General features: G+C 40.2%; 1 protein-coding gene across 1 annotated transcript in view; it reads left to right on the top strand.

The window, feature by feature from the left end:
- Positions 1-23,925, top strand: part of fbxl15 (F-box and leucine-rich repeat protein 15) — a 38,797-nt gene extending 14,872 nt beyond the window's left edge. Inside the window, 1 exon segment of the mRNA XM_057825513.1 lies at positions 22,733-23,925. Within this exon segment, the coding sequence (XP_057681496.1) occupies positions 22,733-22,807 (75 nt within the window). The 3' untranslated portion in view covers positions 22,808-23,925.
- Positions 23,926-27,877: the final 3,952 nt, after the last annotated feature.

Below are 27,877 nucleotides of genomic sequence, written 5' to 3'. Positions count from 1 at the left end.
GAAAAAAAAAAAACACTTAACTAGAACTTAAAAATAGCTTGACACAAATGGAAATTCTATTGAAACACGTGGGAAAAACACGTAGCTTTCAAGTGATGTGTGTTATCAAGCGTTATTACATTTTTAGGTAAGAAATGTTTTTTTTTTTTTTTTTTAATAAGATCTAGAAGTTTTTTGAGTGAAAGCAGTGAATTTTTTTTCTAGTCACATCTGAGATGCAATTGTTGGCTGTTTTCAACAACGTACATCGAAAATAAAGACATTGATTGACTGAAAATGGTTCAATATTGGATTAAATATCTTTTTTTCTCATGTATATTTATAATTGCTCTTTACCGAAAAAAAAATAAAGTTTTATCTGATTACTCGATTAATCGATAGAATTATTATTATTAATTTTTTTTTTGCTGTTCCAGAAAACACACACATTTGAACAAATCAGAGCTAACTATCTATGCTGATCACATGTCAGAATGTCAGCTAATTGAACGGATTAATGAGTCCAGGCGTTTTGCTTTGCTGCGTGCATTCGCACATTGACGTGACTCATCATCGTCAGACTCGAATTTCAACTGCAGCAGCTGGGGAAACCTTCATGCTCTCCGTGGACTAAAATAAATAATAAATATCGATGGAAACGGATTACGCAACACAAGCACTTTTTTATGCTTGTTGTTAACACTTGTGTATGTAAATCTCATGTTGGTAGATTGTTTTCTTCTTGGAGATGAAATACATGTGTTGCAGCTTAGCATTTATTTATTTTTTTAGATAGCGTTTTGACAGTTGACAGCATATTTTTGGAATCAAAGCACCGTGTACCGGAATAGCATTCTAGCCCTGAATCTTATACTGGAACTGCGTTCCGGCCCTGAATCTTATACCGGAATGGCGTTCCTGAACGTTCTGGCCCACTTTCACCCCTTGTCGGAGCACTCATTGCGATTGCTTGTCACTAGCAAGCTGCCACACAAAAATTCAAACTGGCTTTTATTTGTGTTCACATTAGAGATTTAGAATTTTAGTCATCATTAGTTTGAAGGGGGGAAAAAAATTACCTACAGGAAACGCTCATATTTCACCTTATTTTTGGAAGAAATATACTTACTTTACTCAACTTCTTGTTGAGTTGTTTTGAACATTTCCAGTCTTCTTCCATCTCAGTGTATGAGCAAGCATCAGAACATCGGATTCAGTCTTGAGTTAACGGCTCCTCTTTTTTTGCCTTTAGTGAGCCAATTGAATATTTTCTGTTTATCTGACACAGAGGTTCCCTGACAAATATAAATAAATAAAACCTTCCAGACGCAGGTATGCTTGAGTATGTGCACCTCATTTCAAGCACAATTAACTTGAAATGGAGTGCTGCAGGATCAATAGTCCCCATTTGGTCCAGGAGGGGGTTGTTGGGGTGGATGTCACTCTATGGAAATGGCACACATATGGTAATAGCGTCAGTTTAACAACAACTTGGAGAATTTACTGTTACCGCTTTTTTTCAGGGATGACGGGAATAACAAACAGCGGGAAGCACTTGGGAGCCATCTTCTCTCATCCCGGCTTCAATTAATCTTAAAGAGATACACCATTTAATGCTAATGAGCAGGGAGTAAAACTAATGCATGTTGATACTCGGAGGACGTTGAATAGGACTTGCTGAATTCGATGCTTTTGACTGCAGTAGCTCTCCTTATGACACAACATAAAAAGATAAATGAACGCCTGCTGACCCCGTTCCTTCATCATATAAACAACAAAAAACCGAGCGAATCAAAGCCAATTCCCTGACGGGTGCTTCTATAAAATGCAACTTTCAAGTCTCACTCCACACCCCACCACCTTTCCCCGGCTCAGAATGTGGCATTTATTTGCAGGACTCTGTTTCAATTTAAAGGGAATGGCAGTCGAAGGAGGCACAAGGGACAGTGTCTCATCACTGCCACTTACCACTCTTATAGGCCTGCTGGTGGAGGAGGGAAACCTCAGAAGGCAGCTCCCCATTTAAACAGTGAAGACCTCCACCAGTCAATGTCATGTACAACCCACTGATAGCCTCGTATTCCCAATCCCTTTTGGAGTCTGTGCGCATGCATGTTGACAGGTTCATGGTGTCTTGAAGAACACTGCACGTATTTTAAGATCATTAAAGTGAGATCTCTTATGGCAGATTTAACTTGGTTCGTTGTCCCCTCTTACTGTAGGTTTATACAGTATATACAGTGGGGCAAATAAGTATTTAGTCAACCACCAATTGTTCAAGTTCTCCTGCTTGAAAAGATTAGAGAGGCCTGTAATGGTCAACATGGATAAACCTCAACCATGAGAGACAGAATGTGGGGGGAAAAAAACAGTCACCTTGTTTGATTTTTAAAGAATTTATTTCCAAATTAGAGTGGAAAAAAGTATTTGGTCACCTAAAAACAAGCAAGAATTCTGGCTGTCAAAGAGGTCTAACTTCTTCAAACGAGGCTCCACTCGTTACCTGTATTAATGGCACCTGTTTTAACTCATTATCGATATAAAAGACACCTGTCCACAATCTCAGTCAGTCACACTCCAAACTCCACTATGGCCAAGACCAAAGAGCTGTTGAAGGACACCAGAGACAAATTGTAGGCCTGCACCAGGCTGGGAAGACTGAATCTGCGATAGGTAAAACACTTGGTGTAAAGAAAATCAACTGTAGGAGCAATTATTAGAAAATGGAAGACATACAAGACCACTGATAATCTCCCTCAATCTGGAGCTCCATGCAACATCTCACCCATCAAAATGATAACAAGAACGGTGAGCAAAAATCCCAGAACCACATGGGGGGACCTAGTGAATGACCTACAGAGTACTGGAACCACAGTAACAAAGGCTACTTATCAGTAACACAATGCGCCGTCAGGGACTCAAATCCTGCATTGCCAGACATGTCCCCCTGCTGAAGAAAGTACACGTCCAGGCCCGTCTGCGGTTCGCGAGAGAGCATTTGGATGATCCAAAAGAGGACTGGGAGAATGTGTTATGGTCAGATGAAACCAAAATAGAACTTTTTGGTAGAAACACAGGTTCTCGTGTTTGGAGGAGAAAGAATATTGAATTGCATCCGAAGAACACCATACCCACTGTGAAGCATGGGTGTGGAAACATCATGCTTTGGGGCTATTTTTCTGCAAAGGGACCAGAACGACTGATCTGTGTAAAGGAAAGAATGAATGAATGGGGCCACGTATCGAGAGATTTTGAGTGAAAATCTCCTTCCATCAGCAAGGGCATTGAAGATGAGACGTGGCTGGGTCTTTCAGCATGACAATGATCCCAAACACACAGCCAGGGCAACAAAGGAGTGGCTTCGTAAGAAGCATTTCAAGGTCCTGGAGTGGCCTAGCCAGTCTCCAGATCTCAACCCCATAGAAAATCTGTGGAGGGAGTTGAAAGTCTGTGTTGCCCAACGACAGCTTCAAAACATCACAGCACTAGAGGAAATCAGCATGGAGGAATGGGCCAAAATACCAGCAACAATGTGTGACAAGCTTTTGAAGAGTTACAGAAAACGTTTGGCCTCCGTTATTGCCAACAAAGGGTACATAACAACGTATTGAGATGAACTTTTGGTATTGACCAAATACTTATTTTCCACCATGATTTGCAAATAAATTCTTTAAAAATCAATGTGATTTTCTGTTTTTTTTCCCCACATTCTGTCTCTCATGGTTGAGTTTTACCCATGTTGACAATTACAGGCCTCTCAAATATTTTCAAATGGGAGAACTTGCACAATTAGTGGTTGACTAAATATTTATTTGCCCCACTGTACTAGGGCCAGGCGATTTTAAGATCGAGATCAAAGATCGAAAAAAATAAATAAATTGCGCTTGGTCTCGGTTATCAGTCGTGACATATTAAATTTACAATATGCAGACAAGTGTAACAGATTTTTAAAAGTCCCTCAAAAAAAGTTGAATTTTGATGGTTCTCAAGCGTTTTTTTTTTTTTACAATCCGGGTGAGGCAAACTGGAGAACAAACCAACACATGCACAACGGAAGATACCATTCACTCACTTACAAAAATTAGCATACAGTAGTTCCTGCAATTTATATTTACACAAAAATGCTTTGGTAAGATTTATAGACTAGAAATATAACAAACTCACAGGCATATTCTCGTTCTACGCTGCCCAAATCAAGTTATACAGTGCTGGCCAAAAGTATTGGCAATCCTGCAATTCTGTCAGATAATGCTCAATTTCTCCCAGAAAATGATTGTAAATACAAATGCTTTGGTAGTAATATCTTCATTTAATTTGCTTGCAATTAAAAACCACAAAAGAGAATGGGGGAAAAAAAATCATTTTCATTTTACACAAAACTCCAAAAATGAGCCTGACAATAGCATTGGCACCTTAACCTAATACTTGGTAGCACAGCTTTTAGACAAAATAACTGCGAACAACTGCTTCCGGTATCCATCAATGAGATTCTTACAATGCTCTGCTGGAATTTTAGAACATTCTTCTTTGGCCAACTGGTCTCTGAGATTTGAAGGGTGCCTTCTCCAAACGGCCATTTTCAGATCTCTCCACATGTGTGCTATGGGATTCAGGTCTGGACTCATTGCAGGCCACTTAAAAAGTATCCAGTGCTTTCTCTCAAACCATTTTCTAGTGCTTTTTGAAGTGTGTTTTGGGTCATTGTCCTGCTAGAAGACCCATGACCTCTGAGGGAGACCCAACTTTCTCACACTGGGTCCTACATTATGCTGCAAAATTTGTTGGTCGTCTTCAGACTTCATAATGCCATGCACACCGTCAAGCAGTCCAGTGCCAGAGGCAGCAAAGCAACTCCAAAACATCAAAGAACCTCCGCCATGTTTGACTGTGGGGACAGTGTTTTTTTCTTTAAAGGCCTTGTTTTTTCCCTGTAAACTCTATGTTGATGCCTTTTCCCAAAAAGCTCTACTTTTGTCTTATCAGAACAGAGAACATTCTTCCAAAACGATTTTAGCTTTTCTCAGGTAAGTTTTGGAAAACTCCAGCCTGGCTTTTGTATGTCTCTGGGTCAGAAGTCGGTACTTCCTGGGTATCCTACCATAGGATCCCTTTACAGCTTGAACTTGTTTGGATGTTAGTCGAGGCTCTTTATCCACCACCCACACAATATTTCGTTGAAATGTCTAGCCAGTTTTTCTTTTCCGTCCACATCTAGGGAGGTTAGCCACAGAGCCATGGACTTCACACTCATTGATTTCACTGTGCACGGTAGACACAGGAACATTCAGGTCTTTGGAGATGGACTTATAGCTTTGAGAATGCCCATGCTTCCTCACAATTTTGCTTCTCAAGTCCTCAGACAGTTCTTTGGTCTTCTTTTGTCCATGCTCAATGTGGTACACACAAGGACACAGGACAGAGGTTGAGTCAATTTTAATCTATTTTAACTGGCTGCAAATGTGATTTAGTTATTCCCACCACCTGTTATGTGCCACAGGTATGTAACAGGTGCTGTTAATTTTGGAGTTTTGTGTCGAATGATAATGATTTATTTTTTTTTCTATTCTCTTTTGTGTTTTTTCATTGCGAGCAAAATAAATAAAAATATTACTTCCAAAGCATTTGTAATTGCAATAATTTTCTGGGAGAAATTCAACATTATCTGACAGAATTGCAGGGATGCTAATACCTTTGGCCTGCTCTGTATAAATAGAGTATTGTTTGTGACAGCTAGTTTAGTCATTCACTGCTGCTAATTTTGTTTACTTAATTTGTAAATAAAATGTTTAACGACTGTGTAGTTTGTTTTCCTTTCACAGTCTGTAAAACTGCCCGTTTAAGAAACGACATGAAAGTACAGCAAAAAAAATGTTAAAAGAACTGAGGTCGTCCGACTTGAAAAATAGATAAATTGATTGTTTTGGGAGCAACTTTGCGCAGCCTTAAATACAAATTTTATATGTCTAATTTAGGTGGTTATAATTTTTTATATATATATATTTTTTTAGGGCTGTCAAAATTATCGCATTAACGGGCGGTAATTAATTTTTAAAATTAATCACGTTAAAATATTTGACGCAATTAACGCACATACCCCACTCAAACAGATTAAAATGACAGCACAGTGCAAATGTCCACTTGTTACTTGTGTTTTTGGGAGTTTTGTCGCCCTCTGCTGGCGTTTGGGTGCAACTGATTTTATGGGCTTCAGCACCCATGAGCATTGTGTAATTATTTACATCAACAATGGCGGGCTACTAGTTTATTTTTCGATTGAAAATTTTACAAAGTTTATTAAAATGAAAACATTAAGAGGGGTTTTAATACAAGATTTCTATAACTTGTACTAACATTTATCTTTTAAGAACTACAAGTCTTTCTATCCATGGATCGCTTTAACAGAATGTTAATAATGTTAATGCCATCTTGTTGATTTATTGTTATAAAAAACAAATACAGTACTTATGTACCGTATGTTGAATGTATCCATCTTGTGTCTTATCTTTCCATTCCAACAATAATTTACATAAAAATATGGCATATTTTATAGATGGTTTGAATTGCGATTAGTTACGATTAATTAATTTTTAAGCTGTAATTAACTCAATAAAAAATTTTAATCGTTTGACAGCCCTAATTTTTTTGTAATGGGTCACCAATCCCAGTTCGGAAACAAAAATTAAGCTTTTCTACGCTGTATTTCTTTTCTTTGACTGTCAATGGCAATGAATGAGCAGAGCAGTTGAGAAAAAAACACTTTACCCCAACACAACGTGACTTTCCAGATGAAGGACGTTTGGGAGCACTCTTGAAAAGACGACATACGGACGTTCTTCCCCTAAAGGTTAAATCGTTGACGGAAGGCAAACATACTGGTCTGAAAATAGCTAGGCTACCTTTTTGGGCGATTGGCTCATTAGAAATTCCGCATCGTGCCCATACAGGGCTGACAACGGGGGGTAAATTAGTGTTCGGAGATGAATTACTGAGCCAAAGGGAAATCATGTTATGAGGGGAAAATAAGCGACATGAACATAAGCATTGGGACACATTGCCATACAGGAGGATTACTGTTGTTGGATTGTTTTTTGTTTTGTTTTTTCCCTGTGGAGATTTCCTTTCAAGGCGTATATTGTGTATTGTATATTATATTGTGTCCATGTAAAAAAACACTTGCAATTTCTTTTCCTAAAATTAAAGGGTATTACAACACCTGGGGAAATGCTAATATTCCATCATTTATCCATAAACGCATGCCTTTTGTATTCATATCATGCCACTTCGTGTAATTACACACATCGCAACACCAAGAAAATGATAGAAATTTGGATTGATTGTCAAGCTAAAACGACCGGCGCCTGAGATCCCGGAAATCTAACATATTGTGTGCGTGACGTCACAAGAAGGAAACAACCGGCTCAGTGCTTAGTACTGAATGGCGGTGATGATGGCGGACAATTTTGTTTGTAGTTGCAGTGACGAATCCGACAAAACGAACGTTCTTCTAATGGTGACGAGGAGAGTTATGAACCTTTCTTTGGTGTTTTGAGTTATCAATTTGAGCCCAAACTAAAGCCAATGCAGCCTAATGAAAGGATCATTGAGGGGAGCAATCACACTGATGAAACACCGGCAACAGATCGTGTGGGAAACACCGAATGGTTTGTTTTGCATTTCTTTTTGTGAAGCTGATACACCGTGACCGCAAAATAAAGTAATGTATAGAATAATTATCATTTATTCTGCTATCATAGGTTTTCGCTCTGCCAACAGACACAAATATGAATGGGATTAGAGGATTTGTTCTATATATTTTACGAGCGATAATTTATACATGTGTCCAGTCCTATATATAATGCGTGATGTTTTTTATTATAAAAGAGTACTCACTCTGGCCATTTCGAGCTTGGCTGCTCCGCTCCTTTGGTTAGCCTGGGGTGGTGGGGTGGTCTCATCAGAGCCAGTCATCGTCCTCTTTCTTAATATCTCGGGACATTTAGGTGGCTGCGCGTGTATGGTAGACACCGCATCTGCTTTCAGCAGCAATTTCTTTGCAAAACCTGATTTCATTTGTCCATAGTTCGAATAGCTTTCAGGTGTAAAATGTGCACTGCACAAAAACCTTGCCAGAGGCTGGGTCTGCAAAATTAGCCCTCTTAGCACGGACGAACTTCACTCATTGTCTGCGTAGTCCAGCTCTTTTTCTCGCGTTCGGGAACTCATGGGTACTACATTGCGACAAATGGCTATTTGTACACCGCATAGCATGACAGGTTTGAACCATTTTAGCGATTTTTGGATAAAACACGAACGCAACTCTCTCGTCGATGAACAAGGATGGCACCTGCCTCGACCTTTTGTTTCCTTGTTGTGACGTCTCCGCCCCATTCTGCTGTTTCTGGAATACTTTCGGAAATGTCCATAATTTTCGATCTATTTTCGATAATTGCTCATGAATGTGATTTATTTTTCGGTTAACTTTATTAATATTTGTTATCTTGCCACATAACGGTTCTATTGATATCTCACAGCCCCTTAGTATTATAATACCCTTTAAAGTAATCAATTTTTTGTGTCGCTTCTTCAACATCTAAACCAAATCTAATTATGATAAAACCCCATTTGCCAGTAAGACCAGTAAAATGGCGACACCTCCGCACCCCGCCTTCTGCCAACCTGCTTCCCGTTTTCCTTCTGAGCGCTATCCATTTTGATTTCAATTAAAGATCCTGAGTGTGACTGTTGGAGAGAAATTGCCTACCTTTTTAATTAGCTACTCTAAGTTAGTGGAAGCAATTGTTTTTGTTTTTTTCCTTTCAGCACTTTCCCTCTGATGACTGCCATTTTATAGCCAGGAGTGAATATGCTTTTTTTTTTTGTCCTACCAACAAACACGTGAAAAAAATCACTTATCTGTTTCCCATTTGTCATGTTTGGAGTATTACATGCAGATCTGTGAGTTTTCTGGAGATGGGCCTTTTCCTGCATTAGGGATGAAGAGGTCAGTGCAGGTTTAGGACCACATGGTGAGGCGCAGGCCGCTGCCCGCCAGTCAATAATCTATTACGGCACCCCACCTTCAGCGGCTCACCCCCCCTACCGGCCCCCATCCCCTGTGTGACTAATGCACTGCACAGAGATGGCCTCCCTGAGGTTAATGCTGCACCGCTGACCCCGTTCCCTTTCTGACAAACTCTGTCAGCGCTTGATCGGGAAAAGATGCTCCTCTGCCCAAAAGGAGGGGGTTAATACATCACAACATATTGTAGCAGTCCCCAGATACCGAGCAAATATGCCCCCAAGTGGCTGTAAGCGGTATAAACATGGTTGGACATCAATGGAATACAGTGACAAGGGGCCAAGCCTGATGAGCAGTGGCGTTGTTAGGCGTATTTTAGTGGGTGCTTCAGCCCCCCTAAAATTTTTAAGCCCCCCTAAATAATTTGGTGTTTTATTGGGAAAAAAAAAAAAAAATCACAAAAAATGCTGTCATATTCACTATGAAGTTGCCAGAACATTACTTTAAATCACTGATAATATAACCGCTCATTGTTAACTTAAATATGATCATAAATCTGTCAGTTTCCCCTTACTTCATAGAGTAAGGTTGAGAGCCCCTCCAGTGCGTCGCTATTAGAGGCGTGCAAAATTTCCGATTCTTAGATTATTCGTGATTCGGCCGTGGAAGATTCGAGAACGATTCACAAATATCCAAATTCCGATAATTGAATTATACCAGGTAAAGCGGAAGTAAAACACAGTCAGCGCGGTCTTTGGGACGCAATGAGGAATGGACCGAGAGTAAATATCATGTTCAACTCATGCCGCTAGATAAAAAAAACAAAACAAAAAAACAATCATACCTGACTGCGGCTGACAGCGGCTACAAAGAACGTCCAGTTGCTAGTTGCTACACTCATACGGCTACAGTAGATATCATATATATGTAGAACTAGATGCAAATGACAGACGATGTCGGTGTTAGATTGAACAGAGATGCGAAATGACAGACTTTCTGGCGTAAGTGAACAGCCGCCATCTTAAAGCAGTAGACCTCTCTAGAAGGCTCTGTTGTAGCGAAACTAATTAACTTTAAAATACTAAACTCTAAAATACTCCTAAATCGGCAGAGTCTTGTCTTGAATCTATCTTTAAATGATGAAATAGTGTTAAAACTTTGACAAAAGTAGACAGGAGGGATATTATGGAATAACGGGAGCAATTTTAACAACTGTAACAGTTGATCCACAACATTGATTGAATGTAGTTTAAAGCTGCTGATACAGAATGGGGACTGGAGTTTTTTATTTACTGTTATTTTTGTATATTTGTTTACTGTTATATGTTAACTTGATACTGAAAAAGTAGTTTGGTTTAGCCTGAGAAGGATATTTGAACAATTTTGGAACTGATGTACAAAACATTTAAAAAAAAAAAAAAAAAGGGGGGTGCATCAATAATCGTTTTATATTCGAATCGGAGCCTCTGAATCGTAATCATAAACGAATTGTAGGTGCCCAAACATTTCCAGCTCTAGTCGCTATCCAATCTATTCCACTTGTTCATATAGAGCATGGGTCCCCAACCTTTTTTGCACCACGGAATGGTGTTATTTGAGTCTTTTTTTCACGGACCGGTGTTCTGACAAATTTTGCAACCCATCAAAAATTGCAACGGTGCGGTTCTGCGCATGCACGTAACGTTAAACATGGCCGCAAATGCAGCGATTCCAAAGTAAACACTACAAACTTTCTTTCAAAGAAAGGAATATTAACTTACGTTTGATCATGGAAGGACATGTAGAAAAATTCTCCTCAGATACATCCTGCCATGTTAGCTGCACACAACATCTGCACACCGCTCTCTCACCATTAATGACTTCGCCTTGTCGTTAAGCATTAATTAAGAAGCCCGCTTCACAAAGATATGATGGTTGGAAATCGTAGCAAGGTTTTCAATGCTCTCGTTGTGATGTCAGGATATTCCGGAATGACTTTAATCCAGAACCTCGGTAGAGTTGTTGTCTCAAATGTATGTTTAAGGTTGCCGTCATTTGCGATCTCTACAAGCTGATCCTCCTGTTGCCCAGACATGCTCGAATCACTCGGTTTATCCACAAATGGGTCACGAATCCACTCTTTCGCAGTTCGTGGGTCTTCGAGGTTGTAGGCTTATCTTCTGGCTCGTCAGGTGCCCTTTTCGCCGTAAAAAATATTTCCAAAGACGTCTATTTCCCAGTCATCTTCGCTCGTGTGGTGGCTAATTATTTCCGGGAACAAAATTGCTGCGCCCGCGGCCTAGTAATACGTTATTATCGAGGACAAGCGCACATACATATATTATCTACACAGAACAAGATGTACTGCTAGCGGTCCAATCAATGGATTTCTATGACGACATTCTGATCTATCCTGTAGTATTATATCTAGAGTAGACAGGGATATTGGTGTGTTAAACAGGGGCACAGGGTTAAATGGCAATATTTAGGCACAATATACAAAGTCACATTTATGCTTTAAGAATTACAAGTCTTTCTATCCGTGGATCCCTCTCTCAGAAAGAATGTTAATAATGTATGTACATAATCTTCAGGATTTATTGTCATAATAAACAAATACAGTACTTATGTACCGTATGTTGAATGTATATATTCGTCCGAGTTTTATTCAGTTTTTTCTTAATGCATTGCCAAAATGTATATAATCGGGAAAAATTATCGGGAATGATTGGAATTGAATCGGGAGCAAAAAAAAAAAAAAAGCAATCGGATCGGGAAATATCGGGATTGGCAGATACTCAAACTAAAACGATCGGGATCGGATCGGGAGCAAAAAACATGAACGGAACAACCCTAGTTGTGAATGTGTATGTTTCAGCGCTATTGATGGTGCCAGGTGTCCAATCCATTTTGACTGTACGGGCTGGTAGCTGCCAGCTTCTCCGAGTCAATTGGACATCGAACGCTGTCAGTGGCAGCCCATGAGTTAAATGCTCCATAGAGGGTTAATTTAGTTGGATTTAATATATGAGTGAAGCTTCACAACAAATTCAACTCCACAGTTAAGGTTCTGCTACATTTCGGAACTTCCCATGTATGGATTCTAAAAGTGATTTTTTTAAAGTGGCCGCCCTCCTCATTTGCATGCGGTGATATTTGCACTCCAGTTATGAGTCTCATAAATGAATCGGTGCACACGGCCCTGCCGCACGGAATGGAAAAAGAATCCATGCCATTAAAGCCACGTCTCTTTGTGTCACCGTGGTGTTCTAATAATAAATCACCTGCCTCTGCCGAGAGACGCTCGTCATTTGAAATTCTAGTAGCGGGCCCTGGTACGAGAGTGGGCGGGGCCTCGACGAGCAGACGGAAATTAGCCGCACCTGAATGACAAGGCAAAAAAGCTACCGCCCCCAGAGGGACTGTGATCTACACACAAACTCCCTTTTAATAGACTTACACCTCATTTGGCCTCTAAAGCTTGTTGAAGGGTCCCCAAGGAGCGGAGGAGGATGGGTGGGGGGGGGGGCTCAGAAGGCGGGCCCCTCAGAGGTCAGAGCCATCGCTCGCTGTAAAGCAGCTGCAGTGAAAGTGGGAGCTTGATTAGACGGCCGTTTACCCCAGAAGGGGACTGCTGTGTTAGGACAATGCCATAGTTTCTCTTGCAAAACAACAACCACCATTTTGACTGGACTGTAGACAGCAATATGGTTGGAAACTATCTCCAGAGAGCCGTCATGGTTCCAAAGGCAGAATCTGTATGAACAGTCAATCAGTTTTTTTTACTCAGAATTTAAGGCCAGTTTGAAACCTGATTTTGAAAACCACCCTAGCCACAACATTCGCGTGCAGTGCTGATTTAAGATGCGAAATTTTTACGGGAAATACAAACCGAAGTCCGATTAGATGAGACCCTATTCAAGTTTATGCAAGTTGGTCACAATTTAGTTTAATAGCTGAACATGCAAATTGAAGTTTTCCATTTGAAATTTACAGGAATTCCAAATTTGTAATGTAGATTCGATTTAAAACAAAAATGTTTCAGTTCTTCTCAAGTGATTTTTTTCATGTCATGAAATTTACCTCCAAGTTTGTAATGTACAAAACAATTTACTAAGTAGTAAGGGTCTAACGAGACATGTATTTGTATTGAAACGTTTCGGTTCGGGGTGCTCGGTTCGGAACAGAGGCGTACCGAACGAGTTTCTGACGTAATGTAACCTGTACTTTTCGAGGCTGTGAGTCGATAGGGTTACAGTTTCTTTGTGTAGATTATGTTTACTCCGTCTTCTCTACTATAATGAGGACCAACATGGTAGGACAGTATAACCCTGGTAACATACCAGAAACGTCAACGGCGCGTCACCGATCCCGCCGCGATAACGCAGTGAAACGCGGCCATTAAAGTCAATCAGCCAATGCACACCAGTCGCAGTGCGGCCGCATGTTGAGCGCATCCCAGAAGCGCTAAACGTGTCGCACGCGAAAAGAACAGCAGAGTTTTTTATTTGACGCGGCCCCCCTGCGTCAATACTACTGGGTAGGATTGGGCAGACCGGAAGTCACTCGTGTAAAAATACGGTGGATCCGGTCGATTTTCAAACTAATATGCAATCGGAACCCAGTTTTTGAGTCCATCAGATCTATTGAGTGGTAGATCAGGGCACAGTTGACTTGTCTTTGTTGATTTACTGGTGTTTTCTCAGCTATAATAATAACCAACACGGCCCCGTCTTCAATACAAAACCCTCCTACCACAACAAAACAAATAGGAATTAATATTCACACAGGAACTAAAGTTATACAATATAAAATATACAATATAAATGAATACTAGATCACATTTATAGTCCATTTAGATAAAATAAATTGAAATGAGCTAAAACACCTGTAATTGAATAATAAGAATAATACGCAGATCCTGCTTACACAATTAAATTGATTAATTTCTGTGTAGCGCTTTAACTTGAGAAAATCCACCAATAAAGCTTTTGAAGACCGTTCATAAGAAAAAAAAAAAGATTCATTGAGGCATTTCATTTGTAAAATACATGCTAAAATCTTTGTCATTGGGATTGCTTTTATCTTTAGCAAAGGACTTCTTTTTTCTTCGTTCTTTCAGAAAGAAAGCTGACCAATCTGAAAGGGTCTGAAAGGCAAATTGTTGTTGGATTATTTTCTTTACATACCTGCTACTTTTTGAGCAGAATTCTAGCTTTGTACACCCCTACAAAGTAAGCTTACACAGCGTGTAAATTTTTCGTTCCAATAATATTTTGCAGGCATACTTAAATGAACAAATCCGTGACTATGAATTCAACTTTTTCACGTCTGTTGTAAAAAAAAAAAAAAAAAAAAAAAAAAAAAAAAGTCCAAATCCAACACACCAATTAGTGGGCTGTATTTTCATAAAAATGAACTTTTCTCTCAATTATTGAGTAAAAGTTACTTTCTTGTTGCAGATCATCCATGCAGCATCAAGTACATTGTAATTGGGTGAAAAGAGTTGTCCAGTGGCAGTTTGAAGCGCTTAATTTTACTCTTTTATAGAAATATTTACGAAGCAGGCTTTTATTTTGACATTCCAGCTTGATGCACAGGGGCTTCCCCAACTGTATCATGGATTTAATATGGATTTAAATCTTATATTAATTAATGTTGTAAAATAGAGTCTGGCAACAATAAATGTCAACAAGCAAACATTCTCAAGGACACATGGTGATAAACTCGGGATTCATTGTGTTTATACGCTTAGCTTGATGTTATCATCTTTTTTTTGGTCTTAATTTCAATGACATCCCCGAGCATTGATGGTTAATTATTTCTGAAGAGAGACCACTTTGCATAGCTCCCTGGGTTAATTCAAAAGAGCCCCCCAACCCTTCCCTGTGTGGGATGCAAGGGGGATGTAAAGTTTGCATTTTAAGTGAGGCACGAAGCAGCATCTTCACTTCCTGAGTTGAAGTGCGGCCGAGGTTAAGTGGTCCCTGGGCTCGCGGCACCTATCTCAGCCCAAACATGACAGCTGGGGACTTGACTGTTGCTATGGATATCGCCTTTCCCTCCTTCACCTCCTCCCTCTTGTTCCTCTAGGGGGTGCTTGTTCATCCACCCCCTGTGCTGGCAAATGCCCCCGACTGCTCATTTGAGACCATACAAGTCCTCCTCGCTTGCTTCTTTTCCATGTTAACGCGTCAACTTTGGTGTTGTTCTGACCCGTTTCAAAGTGCATGGAAAATGGCTCCGGGTGTACTCAGATGCTTAGCTTGGATTTGGAGCTGGAACATTTCCTAGAATGGGCTCCCATGCGATGGGAGTAGTGTATGCCTTACTGCAATTATAAGGGGAAAAAAAGTGATACATACAGTAATGTTTCGTGGTAACGGAGACTGTTTATCTAACAATGTGCTCACAATGATTTGGGTGATCATTTAGGAGAATGTTGGGTTCTGCTCTTGTCTCCACCAAAGTGAAGTTTGGAGTCATTTACATAATCTTAATAGCCCAGTAACATTCGCACAACTTGGCCAAACAATGAAAGCGTTCCTTGTTTGGGTCTCACCACAGCTGGTTCTGCATGGCAAGAATTTATGGTGTTTTCAAACAATCAAGGACCAGTTTATGGAATAATTGCACGCATTCCTCTCAGCTTGTGTAGGCCAAAAAGTTGTTGAAATTCAATTTTTAAATTTTTTTGTCCCTCTCTTATCAACAGTGTTGGGCACGATACTTTAAAAAAGTAATTAGTTATAGTTACTCACTACTTCCTCCAAAAAGTAAATGAGTTAGTAACTGAATTACTCTATAGTAAAAGTAACTAGTTACCAGGGAAAGTAATTATTTCCGTTACTTTAAAAAGAAGTTGTTGTATCTCAAAGAATTTGAAATTATCTGAGCAGTATTCGAGTCAGTTGAATAGAGAAGAACTGACAGGTAGTTGTGTTTTTGAACCTTGTAATATTTATTGCACCTCACCAGCAACAGATTTATCCTACACTTGAAGTGCAACAAAAATAAACAGTAAACAATATAATAAAATAACAATCAGCAGTAAACAATATAAAGTGAGTTTAATCAATTAAATCTAACTCTTACAACCTGAGACAACTGGTCAATTAGACATAGCCTACTGTACTTCAAGTATTTTGACTTGAAATAGTGTTTATATCTCCACCTCGTAAAGGACAAATTTTCCTCTGAATGCTCTGCCATCATATCCCTCTGCATTATTTTTGCGTTTGTGTGTTTGCCGCACACGCTGTTCCGGTTTGTGTGTGAAAACAACGGCTCTGATTGGCTCACCATGACACATGACTCTAACCCTCAGCCAATCACAATCACTTCCATCACATCTATCCAAGTGGTGCATTCAGGTAGCGTCGTCCCCCTACTCCTCCCGTCACCCTCAAAGCGTCTGCCGTCCGCAAGATGGAAGCAACATTCTTGCTGGCTGACAGTGGGGGATGGAAACGAAGCTAGCATTCAGGTGTAGCAAAAACAAAAACGTTAGCAAGCTTTGGAAAGCATTGTCTAATTGAATGAGCAGGGACAAACAGCCTGGAGTCATAAGAAGTACTGTACGTGCTGTAATATTCTGATACAGAATTATCTGAGGCACCCTAAAGTGCACACGGTGCCAATATTGTTTTGCTCACATGATGCGGGAGTGAGTTAGAGACACAGCCTGCCGAGAGCCGTACGTTTGTGTTAATGTTGAAGTTATATGTGCTATTAAAGAAACAGAGTGCCAGCACGTCCTGTGTGGTACATCTATGCTAAGAAAAAGCACAAAACAAAACACGTGCGCTATTCTTGAACCTGAACGCACCCCAAGTCTTGGATGACAAATAAACAGAGCAGACTCGCTACAGCTGGTAGTTTCTTCAATTTATTCAGGGTAAGTAACGCACCACTTTTGACCGTCAGTTACGGTAACGGCATTGTAACGGGGGAAAAAATAATTAGTTAGATTACCCCGTTACTGAAAAAAATAACGCCGTTATGTAACGGCGTTATTCCCAAGACTGCTTATCAAAGTACTGAAACATGCTTTCTACAGGTAACTACATCAATTTCTCACACCCTTAAACAAACAACAGCAAAAAACTTTCAAGTTTATTGAAACTTTAAATCGACAGCTTTGCGTTAAGAGTTCCCTATGCACCTCCTCGTGACCCGTGATTCCCGGCTTACTCTCAAATTTGGGGCGGCGTAATGAAAGGATCATCGCAAGATAGCAAGTATGTGATGAATGTTTAAATTGGTTTATCCGCAAGGCCGCTGCATCAGAGTACATCTCTCGGGCGGATGAGTCCGCAGGTCTTTTACACTCATGACTGTAATCCCATGCGAGAAATGGGCATTAAGTGAAAGTAATTGCTCTCATGAACATCTTCATATTGCTTATCTTTCAATCATCACACCTGATGTTGAATAAGTTCAAAGTGGAAAGTTAGATTTGACTGAAAGCTCACCATTTATGTTGTCAGACACACTTAGGGCGCTTTTACACTATCACTGTTTGGCCCGTTTTTAAACGGACCAGAGTTCTTTTTCTCAGATAGTCTGGTTCGATTTGTAAATGTGAATGTGCATTCAAGTTCTTGTACAGACCAAACACACAAACTCTGGTCCGCTCAAAAATCATGGTTCTCGGTCCGCTTTAAGGTGGAGGTTTAGAATTTTTGATATAAGGCTTAATCTTTGAGTTAGCAGGGGTTTAATTAGTTAGTGGAGTGGATTCCAACAAATTCCGTGCAGTTTGCAAGCTATTTGTTAGTTTCAGGGCTAAGCTAGCACGAATCAACGGCACCTTCATAGTAAGCCAAAAAATAATGATACAGATCTACAAACAGATCCAACATAGTCAAATAAATTCAAAACGCAGATCATTGTTCCAAAACACCTTTGTGGCCAAAACAATGTCACACTAAGGGGCAGTTTACATGGCGACTTTGCGACACAAAGACGCAATGACTGAGTTGCGGACTCGTTTCGCGTGCATATGGTGTCGGTGAAGGCAAAAAATTCTGAATCCTGCCTCCAAAGTGGAAGAATCCGATTGCGGGGGGTTAAGGGGGGCTTCTGCGGCATGCATATCAAAGGCTCCTGCGGCGCGAGACAGCGCTGTTAACGTCAGCACTCGTACACGTCACATTGGACGTGCGCAGCAGTGCTACTAAACATTAAAAACAGCAAATATGGCGGAATGTTGGCTTTAATTTACTGTTTTAATAATATTTATAAATTAAATATGTTTAACGTTTAAATTTTTGTGCCATTTTGAACAAAAGAATGATGACATTTCTTCGAGTGGGCGGGCATATTTTTTTCCGGGCTGAGGGAGCTTGGTGGGGTCAAAGTGCATCATTCTCTGTCGCCCAGTAAATCTGCACTGCCCCCTTGGGCCTGGCATGAATACTACATCGTTTTCATGCGGAATTGCGACATTGTTCAAATGGAGACGCAAATGCAAATGCAAATTTGAAATTGTTCGTATTATCTGAGAGTCACCATGTAAACGGCCCCTAAACTGCCGTAATTCATTTCATTCTGCAGGACTATTTTTTTAGAGTCGTAATACGACCACAAAAAAAGAGGAGTGCTTCGGCCACTCGTGCTCACGCTGCATTCGAGGAAGGTGGGAAGTCAGACTAAACCCGCTCGGAGGGTACCAGTTTGACTTCAAAGCGTTCCAAGCGAATGTAAACAACAAAGATGGCTGATCGCGACAAGTTGTTTTTTATTTTGGCCATCAGAAGACATTTTGACCTCGAGCAAACCTGCCTTCTCGTAAGCGATAAATAGTGGTGGCGTTCCAATGGTATTTTTCCAGATCGGAGGTTGGAAACTGACTTCCCACCTTCCTTGAATGCAGCATCAGTCTGCTGAGTTAACTGACGGCCGGCAACATGGCAAAATATGCATTTAGAGGCTGTGGAAACAGAAGAAATGGGCAAAGGAAATGTTCCACAAATTCATTATGAAGAACGAGGAATAATATAAATAAGTTACCGTATTGGCCCAAATATAAGACGGCCCTGATTATAAGACGACCCCCTCTTTTTATAGACTCAAGTTTGAAAAAAAGACTTTTTGAACACCAAATTGATTTTTATACAGAAAATAATTACAGTACATCCAAAACAAATGATTATAACAATATATTTGAGAGAAAAAGCATGTTATTTTGCCTCATTCAAATCTTAATATCTGAACATTTAAATATGTAAACTAAAGTGCTGTCACATTCGTAAATGAATGGCTTCTGGTTTTTGAAATGTAAATAAACCAATCTATTTTGATAAAACAACAAAATTGCAATAACTGCGTTAACCATCAAAGTGAAGTCCAACTGTAATTGTAGTCTTGAAACAAATCTAAATAAGGAAAAACCTTGCAATAAAATAATGCAAACTTGAGAGTAGCTGAGATGTCATGACAGTACATCGCTTCAATGATATCTGGCGCCATTTGGCGTCGTGAATGGGTATAATGTCTAAACCGCTGAGATCTGTCATGACAGAACATCGCTTCAATGATATCTGGCGCCATCTACCGTCATGAATGGGTATAATGTCGAGACCGCGAATATAAGACGAACCCCTCTTTTTCAATTTTATTTCAATGCAAAAAAACCCGTCTTATATTTGGGCCAATACGGTACTTGCTGCTGGCTACGACATAAAAAATCCGCGGTGAAAAAACTGACACTCCGCCCTGCTCCTCTGCAGAGCTTCTGGATTACAAATGTTGCTGTTCATACTGCAATTATTGACATGCAATGGTAAGTTTTAATAACTTTATCCTGAAAACATAACCAACACTATTGATTGGATGGGTCATCAATGATTGTCATGTGTGGATATGTTGTTTTTTATTAGAATGCTAAAATGGTCCAATTGACACGCGCTAGCATAGCCACTCGGAGTCCTGAAACTAACAAATAACTAACAAACTACACGGAATTTGTTGACATCAACTCCACCACCTGATGTCAAAAATCCTGAACTTCCCCTTTAAGCGCACCCTGCTTCGCTTGTGAATGCAAGTGGACCAGGGTGCGCTTATGCTACATAACGTGCAGCTGCTGTGACGCTCCACGCTCTTTCCCCTCCCAGGAGGCAGGTATTTCCTCTTCTAAATTTGTCCAATTAATGTGTGCGCCTTCCGTCCACGTGATGCTACTTGGAAAGTTCGGTTGGCGCAGTGTGAATACTGAACCTTTTCAACAAGTCATTTGCAAGGTATTTTTCGAGGTAGCTCTCCAACCTGACCCTGGTCCTCTTGGTGTAATGTGAAAGTGCCCTTAAAAACAATTCAACAATGAGCAAACCGCACGCGATTGGGATGATTTTGTACAAGAAATGTGAATCTAACAAGCTGCAAATTTCCTGCGTAATGACAGTTAGAAGGGCCAAATGATTGTGTCTGTAGTCATTTTGTGTGTGCAAAATACAGATCTCAATTTGTATCTTGTTCTTACAACTAGGGGTGTGACAAAATATGGTACAAAAATGGTGATATATCGTGATACTTTGTATCCCAAAAGGTTATCGATATGCTCCTGCCAAGAATCGAGATATCGTTTTAAAAAGGTGTTAATGTCTACAAATAAAAAAAAGATCAAATAAAAAAGGAACCAACAAGTTCCTACCAAAATCTTCCACCATAATAGTGTCTCAGGTAACTAAGGCTGCCATTGACGGTGCTCGGAGCCCAATCCATTTACACTGGGAACGTTCGTTCATTGGAAATAGGGCTGCAGCTATCGATTATTTCAGTAGTCGATTAATTGATGAACTACGTAGTTCGAATAATCGAGTAATCGGATAAGGAACATTAAAAAATACCTGAGCTAAGCCTCACACGGTATATATTAAAAAAAAGAAAAGACAAAGAGGATCTATGTACAACAAAAGAACATTTGGCTAACTTACGCTAGCTTAAATGCTATAAAATGCTAATGCTTTTTTACAATGCTCTAAACCAAACATGTCCAAAGTCCGGCCCGGGGGCCAAATGCGGCCCATGGTCAAATTTCATCCGGCCCCCAGCCTCTGTCATAAAATCAATCACGTCTGGCCCGCACACAGACTTAATAAATTGGTCAGCAGTACTGCTACCAACATATGAAGTAGCTTACACACTAAATGCTGCTCCTCATTTACCCACTAAAAGGCAGCAGCACTCTAAGCAACGTTACCCCGTATGACCATTTACTCCCAATTTTCTAAAATGGCGCCAATCAACAACAAAAAAAGTTGACTGTGACGGCCGAAGCATCAAGAATAGGTGAAAATTGGACTACTTCTTCACTAACATACACAACAACTGTGTCTGCCTCATTTGCAAAGAGACAGTCGCTGTTTTTAAAGAGTTCAATGTGAGGCAATATTACTAAACAAGACGCGCTGACATGTACGACAAGATTACATGAAAGATTACAGCAAGAAATTGAAGCAACATGTAGCTAGTTTAATTTCACAGCAGCAGTATTTCGCAAGGGTCGAAAGAGAACGCCACAAAGGCTAGTTGCGAGATTGTTGAAATTATTAATAAAATAATAATAATAATAAAAAAGCAAATGTGACGCACAGAATAGCTTGCTAAAATTTGCTTAAATATATTGTTCTACGTAAAGGACGTCAGCCAAGCTCGGCCCCCAACATTTTTACCACACCAAATCTGGCCCCCTTTGCAAAAAGTTTGGACACCCCTGCTCTATACAAATGGCTCAGACACATATTACCACAAAAAATGGCTAAATATACCTTTAAACTTATGAATGCATTTAAAAAATCATTAGCTCAATACAAACGCTTATGTTGGTCTTAACAGGGAGCAGATGGATTCAGTATCCACCCAAATATGTAAAAACAAATGCACTTTCAAAACAAACCATTACAACGCCACTTTAATTAAACAAATACTCGAAGCAGCAAAATTTTTATTTGAATCTTTTTTTCTAATCGAATACTTGAGTTAATTGATTAATCGTTGCAGCACTAATTCGAAACCGGAGCATTCGCATTCTGTCAGATTTTCGGGGCATTTACAGGTCACTTGCTGTTCATTTACAGGTCGTTTCCTGTTGAGTCACTGCCTATTTATTTGAGTGACTCCCAGAACTCCTGTTCTGTAACTAAAAAAAAACAGGAAGAGACCCATAAAATACCCCAAAATCAACAGGAAGTAACTGAAAATCAACAGGCAAATGACCTTAAATGGCCCAAAATTACCTCATGGCCTGGCACTGGCTGCCACTGACGGCCATAGACGTTCAATCCGTTTGAAGTAGGAGGGATGGCAGCAAATGAACGACTGTTCATTCGCTGCCACCCTCCCAGTTCAAATGGATTGGACGTCTACTAGTGATAATCTCATTCCAATTCACAGCACAAGCTTGTTTTTCTGTTTATTAGTTGTTTGTAGAATATCCTAGAATGATTTCCTGACCAACGTATCGATAATCGTTGTATTGCCATATTGTCTGATCATCGTTATCGTGAGCTTTGTATCGTATCGTATCGTGAGGTAACAAGAGGTTCCCACTCCTACTTACAACAGTAGTCAATCTCAAAATGGCCCAAAAGTTCCGCTCTGTGATCCACTGCAAATCAAAAGTGGAGATAGAAATCTGGGCCTTTAAAGTCCGTTTTAAAAGTTGGCATTCCAATTATTGTCCAGGTAATTAATCTCTGTCCAATAAGAGGCTTTAAAGTTGTAAAAGTTTCACCTCTATGTGGTTGCCAGTTCTTGTCTGCCAGGCGCCTTTCTCCAGGGCAGAGCGCCGACCTGCTGAGAGCACACATGAGTGGTCCACCATAGGGCTGGGATCCCTTGAAACATCACCCATACCCCTGTAAAGCCTCACCCCCCGCCACCATCCCACCTGCTGACGTTGCATCCATCTTGCCGTGTGTTGGCACTGCGCAGCAGCAGTTCGCCTTCCCTCTGGAGCCTGTAGACCATCACGCTCCGATTAGAGGAAATTTGTACCTCAATATTGTCAACCTCCCGCTTTTCCTGCCTGCGCCTGCACAGAAGGCAGAGGCAGACATTTGGGCGGTGGCCCAGCCTTCCTGACCACATGTGTGGAGCTCGACCCCCCGCCGCCACTCCTTTCCAGCTTTATCGCCTGCCGACTGATGGGACAAATGCCGGGTGGCGGAAAATAAACTTATCTCATTTGGATGACAACACGTTGCCTCAGGTTGTAATGTTGCACCATTCTCGGCGAGGCGGATGGGGTCAATTGTACGTTTCCAGCTCAACCAGGGAGTCTTCAACTGCGAAAATACCAGACAGTGAATTTGGAACCATTTGCCATATTGACTTGCTTTAGTGTAAAGTATCAGGCCAGTATGACACTGCCGTTTGTATGTATTAAGGGAAAACACAAGTAGGAGGTGGTTTATATGTCACCGTTTTCTGTTAGCTTTCCCCCCAGAGTGGTGGATGCTCGACATGACTGATAGCCCTGGTAGATGATCTCCAATACAAAAGTCATTATTGAACAGCAGGGCTGCCGCTGTGTGTCTCCCTTTGATTTAAGTAGTATATTTTCATGATCTATAAAGAGGCCAGCTGGAGAGAAAATGGTTTGCTCTCAAACATTTAGTGTCTATAAGCCATCGCGCTCATGATTGGGGAAATGATTGCTACCCCTTTACGCCTTTTTCTTTCGTCACGGTCGCATCCGTTGCGCTGAGCAAATTGGTAATAACCGGCTAGATTAACCCCAATACAATGCTGATTAACATTAGCTTGCTCGGCTAAATAAATTCTGCAGGGAGTGTAATTGAACTTATCGGGAATATTTAAGCGCGACTGTAATCTTTCTCCAATTGTGTGCGCGTTGGGTTGTGTAAATGCAGTCGCTTAAAAAAAATGTTAATCACGCCTTTGTTTTAAGACACAAGCGTGCCAACTGAAAATGGAAAACTTGTAAGTGTGCAATTGTCTTGTACTTTGTGAAAACAACATTTGAGGAGTCATCTAATTAAAACCTCACCAGATCACTGAGTATTCTATCTTCACAAACAGTTGTGTGGTTAAAGCAACAGTAAACCAATCAAAGGTAAAAGCCAAATAAAGGCAAGAACAGGAATTACTAAATACAGTGGTATGAAAAGGTATCTGAACCTTTTGGAATTTCTCACATTTCTGCATAAAATCACGAGATGTAAAAACAGTTCTCTAACTAAAACCACCCAAACATTTATAGGTTTTCATATTTTAATGAGGACAGCATGCAAAAAATGACAGAATGGGGAAAATAAGTAAGTGAACCCTCTGCCTAAAGAGACTTAAAGAGCAAATTAAGCCAATTTTTACCAAACAATTTAAATCAGGTGTGTGACCCATCACTGATGAGTGGCTTAAGGCTACCCTGCCCACTATAAAACACACACCTGGTAAGAATTGTCTTGATGAGAAGCATTGTTTGATGTGCATCATGGCTCGGTCAAAAGAGCTGTCCGAAGACCTGCGATCAAGGATTGTTGATTTGTATAAAGCTGGGAAAAGATACAAAACCATCTCTAAAAGTGTGGATGTTCATCAATCGACAGTCAGAGATGTTGTCTACAAACTGAGAGTTAGGCACTGTTGCTTCTATCTCATGGAGTGGCCCTCCGCCGAAGATGATGCCAAGAGTTCAGCGCAGAATATACAGAGAGGTAAAAAAAGAACCCTAGCGTGTCTGCTAAAGACTTACAGAAATTACTGGAACAGTCCAATATCTCTGTGCACATATCAACTATATGTAAAACTATGGCCAAGAAAGGTGTTCATGGGAGGACTCCACGGAGAAAGGCACTGCTGTCTACAAAAAACACACTGTTGCTCGTTTAATGTTCGCAATGGACACTCCACAGAAGTTTTGGCAAAATATTCGGTGGACTTATGAAACCAAAGTTTGGGAGTAACACACAACGTCATGTGTAGAGGAACAATGTAATCGCTCACCAACATCAACACCTCATCCCCACCGTGAGGCATAGGGGAGGGAGCATCATGATTTGGGGCTGTTTTACTGCCTCAGGGCCTGGACAACTTGTAACCATTAATGAAAGAATGAATTAAAAAGTTAATCAGGCTGTTTTTCAGGAAAACCTGAGGCCATCTGTCAGAAAGTTGAAGCTAAAAAGAGGATGGATGCTGCAACAAGACAATGATTCAAAACCCAGAAGTAAATCAACTTCAGAATGGTTTCAGAAGAATAAAATACAGGTTCTGGAGTTGCCAAGTCAAAGTCCAGACTTGAACCCCATTGAGATGCTGTGGCATGACCTAAAGACAGCGATTCATGCCAGACATCACAGGAATCTGACTGAACTACAGCAGTTTTGTAGAGAACAATGGACCAAGATTAGTCCTGATTGATGTGCCAAACTGATCTGCAGCTACAGAAAGAGTCTGGTTGAAGTTATTGCTGCCAAAGGGGGGCCACAAAATATTAAATGTGATGGTTCACTTACTTATTTTTCCCCCGTCTGTCATTGTTTGCATACTATCCTCATTAAAAGCCTATAAATGTTTGGGTGGTTTTAGTTAAAGCAGACACTGCTTTTTTTATCTGTGTGATTTTGACAAAAATCACATCACATTTGGTGGTGATTTTATGCAGAAATGTGAGAAATTCCAAAAGGGTCAGATACTTTTTCAAACCTCTCTATATAAAGGTTGGCCATTGTGAAGAATCACAGTTTTAATTTAACATTCAGGAACTACATAATTCAGAACTAATATTTGACAGGGATTTGATTGGTTAGACAACAAAGAAAACTAAATCAAGACCATTACATTCAAGGACCTTTTCTCCTTTTAGGGCCCACTTTAGAAGTGACCTCTTCAGGACCATTTGAGCACACATTTGTTTCCATTGCCGTGACAAGACAAGAGTATGTGCACAAATGAGCGGAGAAAATAAAAAGTGACTAAAAAAGAGAAGATGGCTATCATTGTGCTTAAATGAATTCAATCCCGCTGCACACTTCTTTTGCCCCACAAATGGAACATCTTAATTGCTTAATTGCATTGCTTCGCTTTCTTCAATAAATTCGAGTGCCAAAAGATTGAAGCTGTGAAGGTGGTATTTCCAAGGCCTTTAAGACTCTGCGGGAAGATGTTGGATACACCCTTCAAATTGGAAATGAGCGAACGATAGATTAACAGAAAGTAACACCATTAACCAGAGATGGCTAAACAATTTCCTATCTACTCAAAGCTATTGTTAACCTACAGTTCTTGGTTTCAATTATCATCACCAATATTAACCAAGCAACCTGATATTCTTGATTAGTTTTCTTTCTTATACAAGATGGGGCAGAGCAACTTGCTTATTTAAATTTGGCGCCCTGAAGTGATGATTGCTCTGAGGAAGGTAGGGATGGATTTATTTGCAGGCATGAAAATGGGTCAGGGGTTAAAAAGGTGAGAAAGGTGTGGAGGAAATATGTTCCGGCGTTCTGCCAAAATGTCCGCCGTCGGCAAAACGTCCTACATGTGGCGAATTTGACCATTTTAATTTTTCACATAAGGCTTAATATTGGAGTTAACGGGGGTTTAATTAGTTGAAGGAGTTGATTTCAACCACCATTGACTCGCGCTAGCTTAGCCACTCCGGAGCCCTGAAACTAACAAATAACTGTCAAACTGCACAGAATTTGTTCAAATCATTTCCAACGACTAATTAAACCCCGGCTAACTCAAAGATTAAGCCTAATGTAAAAAATTCTGAACTTCCCCTTTAAAATAAAGACCATTGAATATGGCCCTTAAAATGTTGTCTATAAAAGTTTTAGAGCAATAAAACAAACAACACAAATGAATAAAATGAACAGGAATCCTTCAAAGTATTTCATAATGGGTCCAAATTATTTTTTGAACAGATCATGTGACTATAGAACCTTAGAGACAGCCGTTTGCATTGCTTAGCCAAAACTACAGCTGAGGAGGCAAGATGGATATTTAGAATTTCTTAAAACCTAAGCTTTCAAAACCCTCAACAACAACTGAGCTTGAACCGAGGATTGAGCACGAGCAGTATCAAAAAGTCCTGGCTGTCGTGTTACCTGTTGTGCTGTAATTCCAAGTGGTGCTTGAATTGGATGCTTATAGCGGTGGACAGTCTTTTTGAGCCAGCGCAAAGTTTGCAGCGCACGGAGATATTTTTGTTATCTTTACTGGACAAAAATGTGAAGTAATGGCTGTGTTTCCAGTGTGCAAATGCAGCCGTTTGTAGTATATCTCCTGCCTATTTCATTGCATCCTGGTGAGGTAGCAAGGCTATGTTGTTTTGGCCGCAAACTCCCAGCGCTCACGCATCATGGTAATACACGTGACCCTTTTTGTTCCATCCCCGATTAAAAAATGTGACATGTGATGTCACTCCCATGACTACAGTATTCTTCATTCTACACACATTATGGGGCAATAACAAAATAGTAACGCACAGGCATCAAGGAAAGTAATTTTACTCAGATTACTGATTTAGAAAAATGAACGCGTTAGATTGTTCTTTACTGAAAGAAAGTAATCAGATTAGTTACGCATTACGATACCGCGTTATTGACAACACTGCTTTTATATTACCGTTAAATACACAAGCTTGACGCTACCTTAACGGGAGCTATATTTTCACCGGACGCTCCGGCAGTGTTCAACGCAAGCTGCAACGAACGGCAGTAACTTTGTCATACCACAAAATATGAAAATGAAAACCATTACTCACTAAATTCAATATGCTGGCAAATGCATTCATCTAAAAACAATTGGGAGTGATACTTTACCTCCTCCAGCGAATGTGAATTTGTGCTTAGTACAAGATCATCTGTCGCAATTAGCGATCTTTGACGCTCTTTTTTTTTTTTTTCCTCCCCGCATACAAACTTG

The sequence above is a fragment of the Corythoichthys intestinalis genome, chromosome 21, assembly GCF_030265065.1.
Source record: "Corythoichthys intestinalis isolate RoL2023-P3 chromosome 21, ASM3026506v1, whole genome shotgun sequence".
In the NCBI taxonomy this organism is placed as follows: domain Eukaryota; kingdom Metazoa; phylum Chordata; class Actinopteri; order Syngnathiformes; family Syngnathidae; genus Corythoichthys; species Corythoichthys intestinalis.
This window is presented reverse-complemented; position numbering and strand designations above follow the sequence as displayed.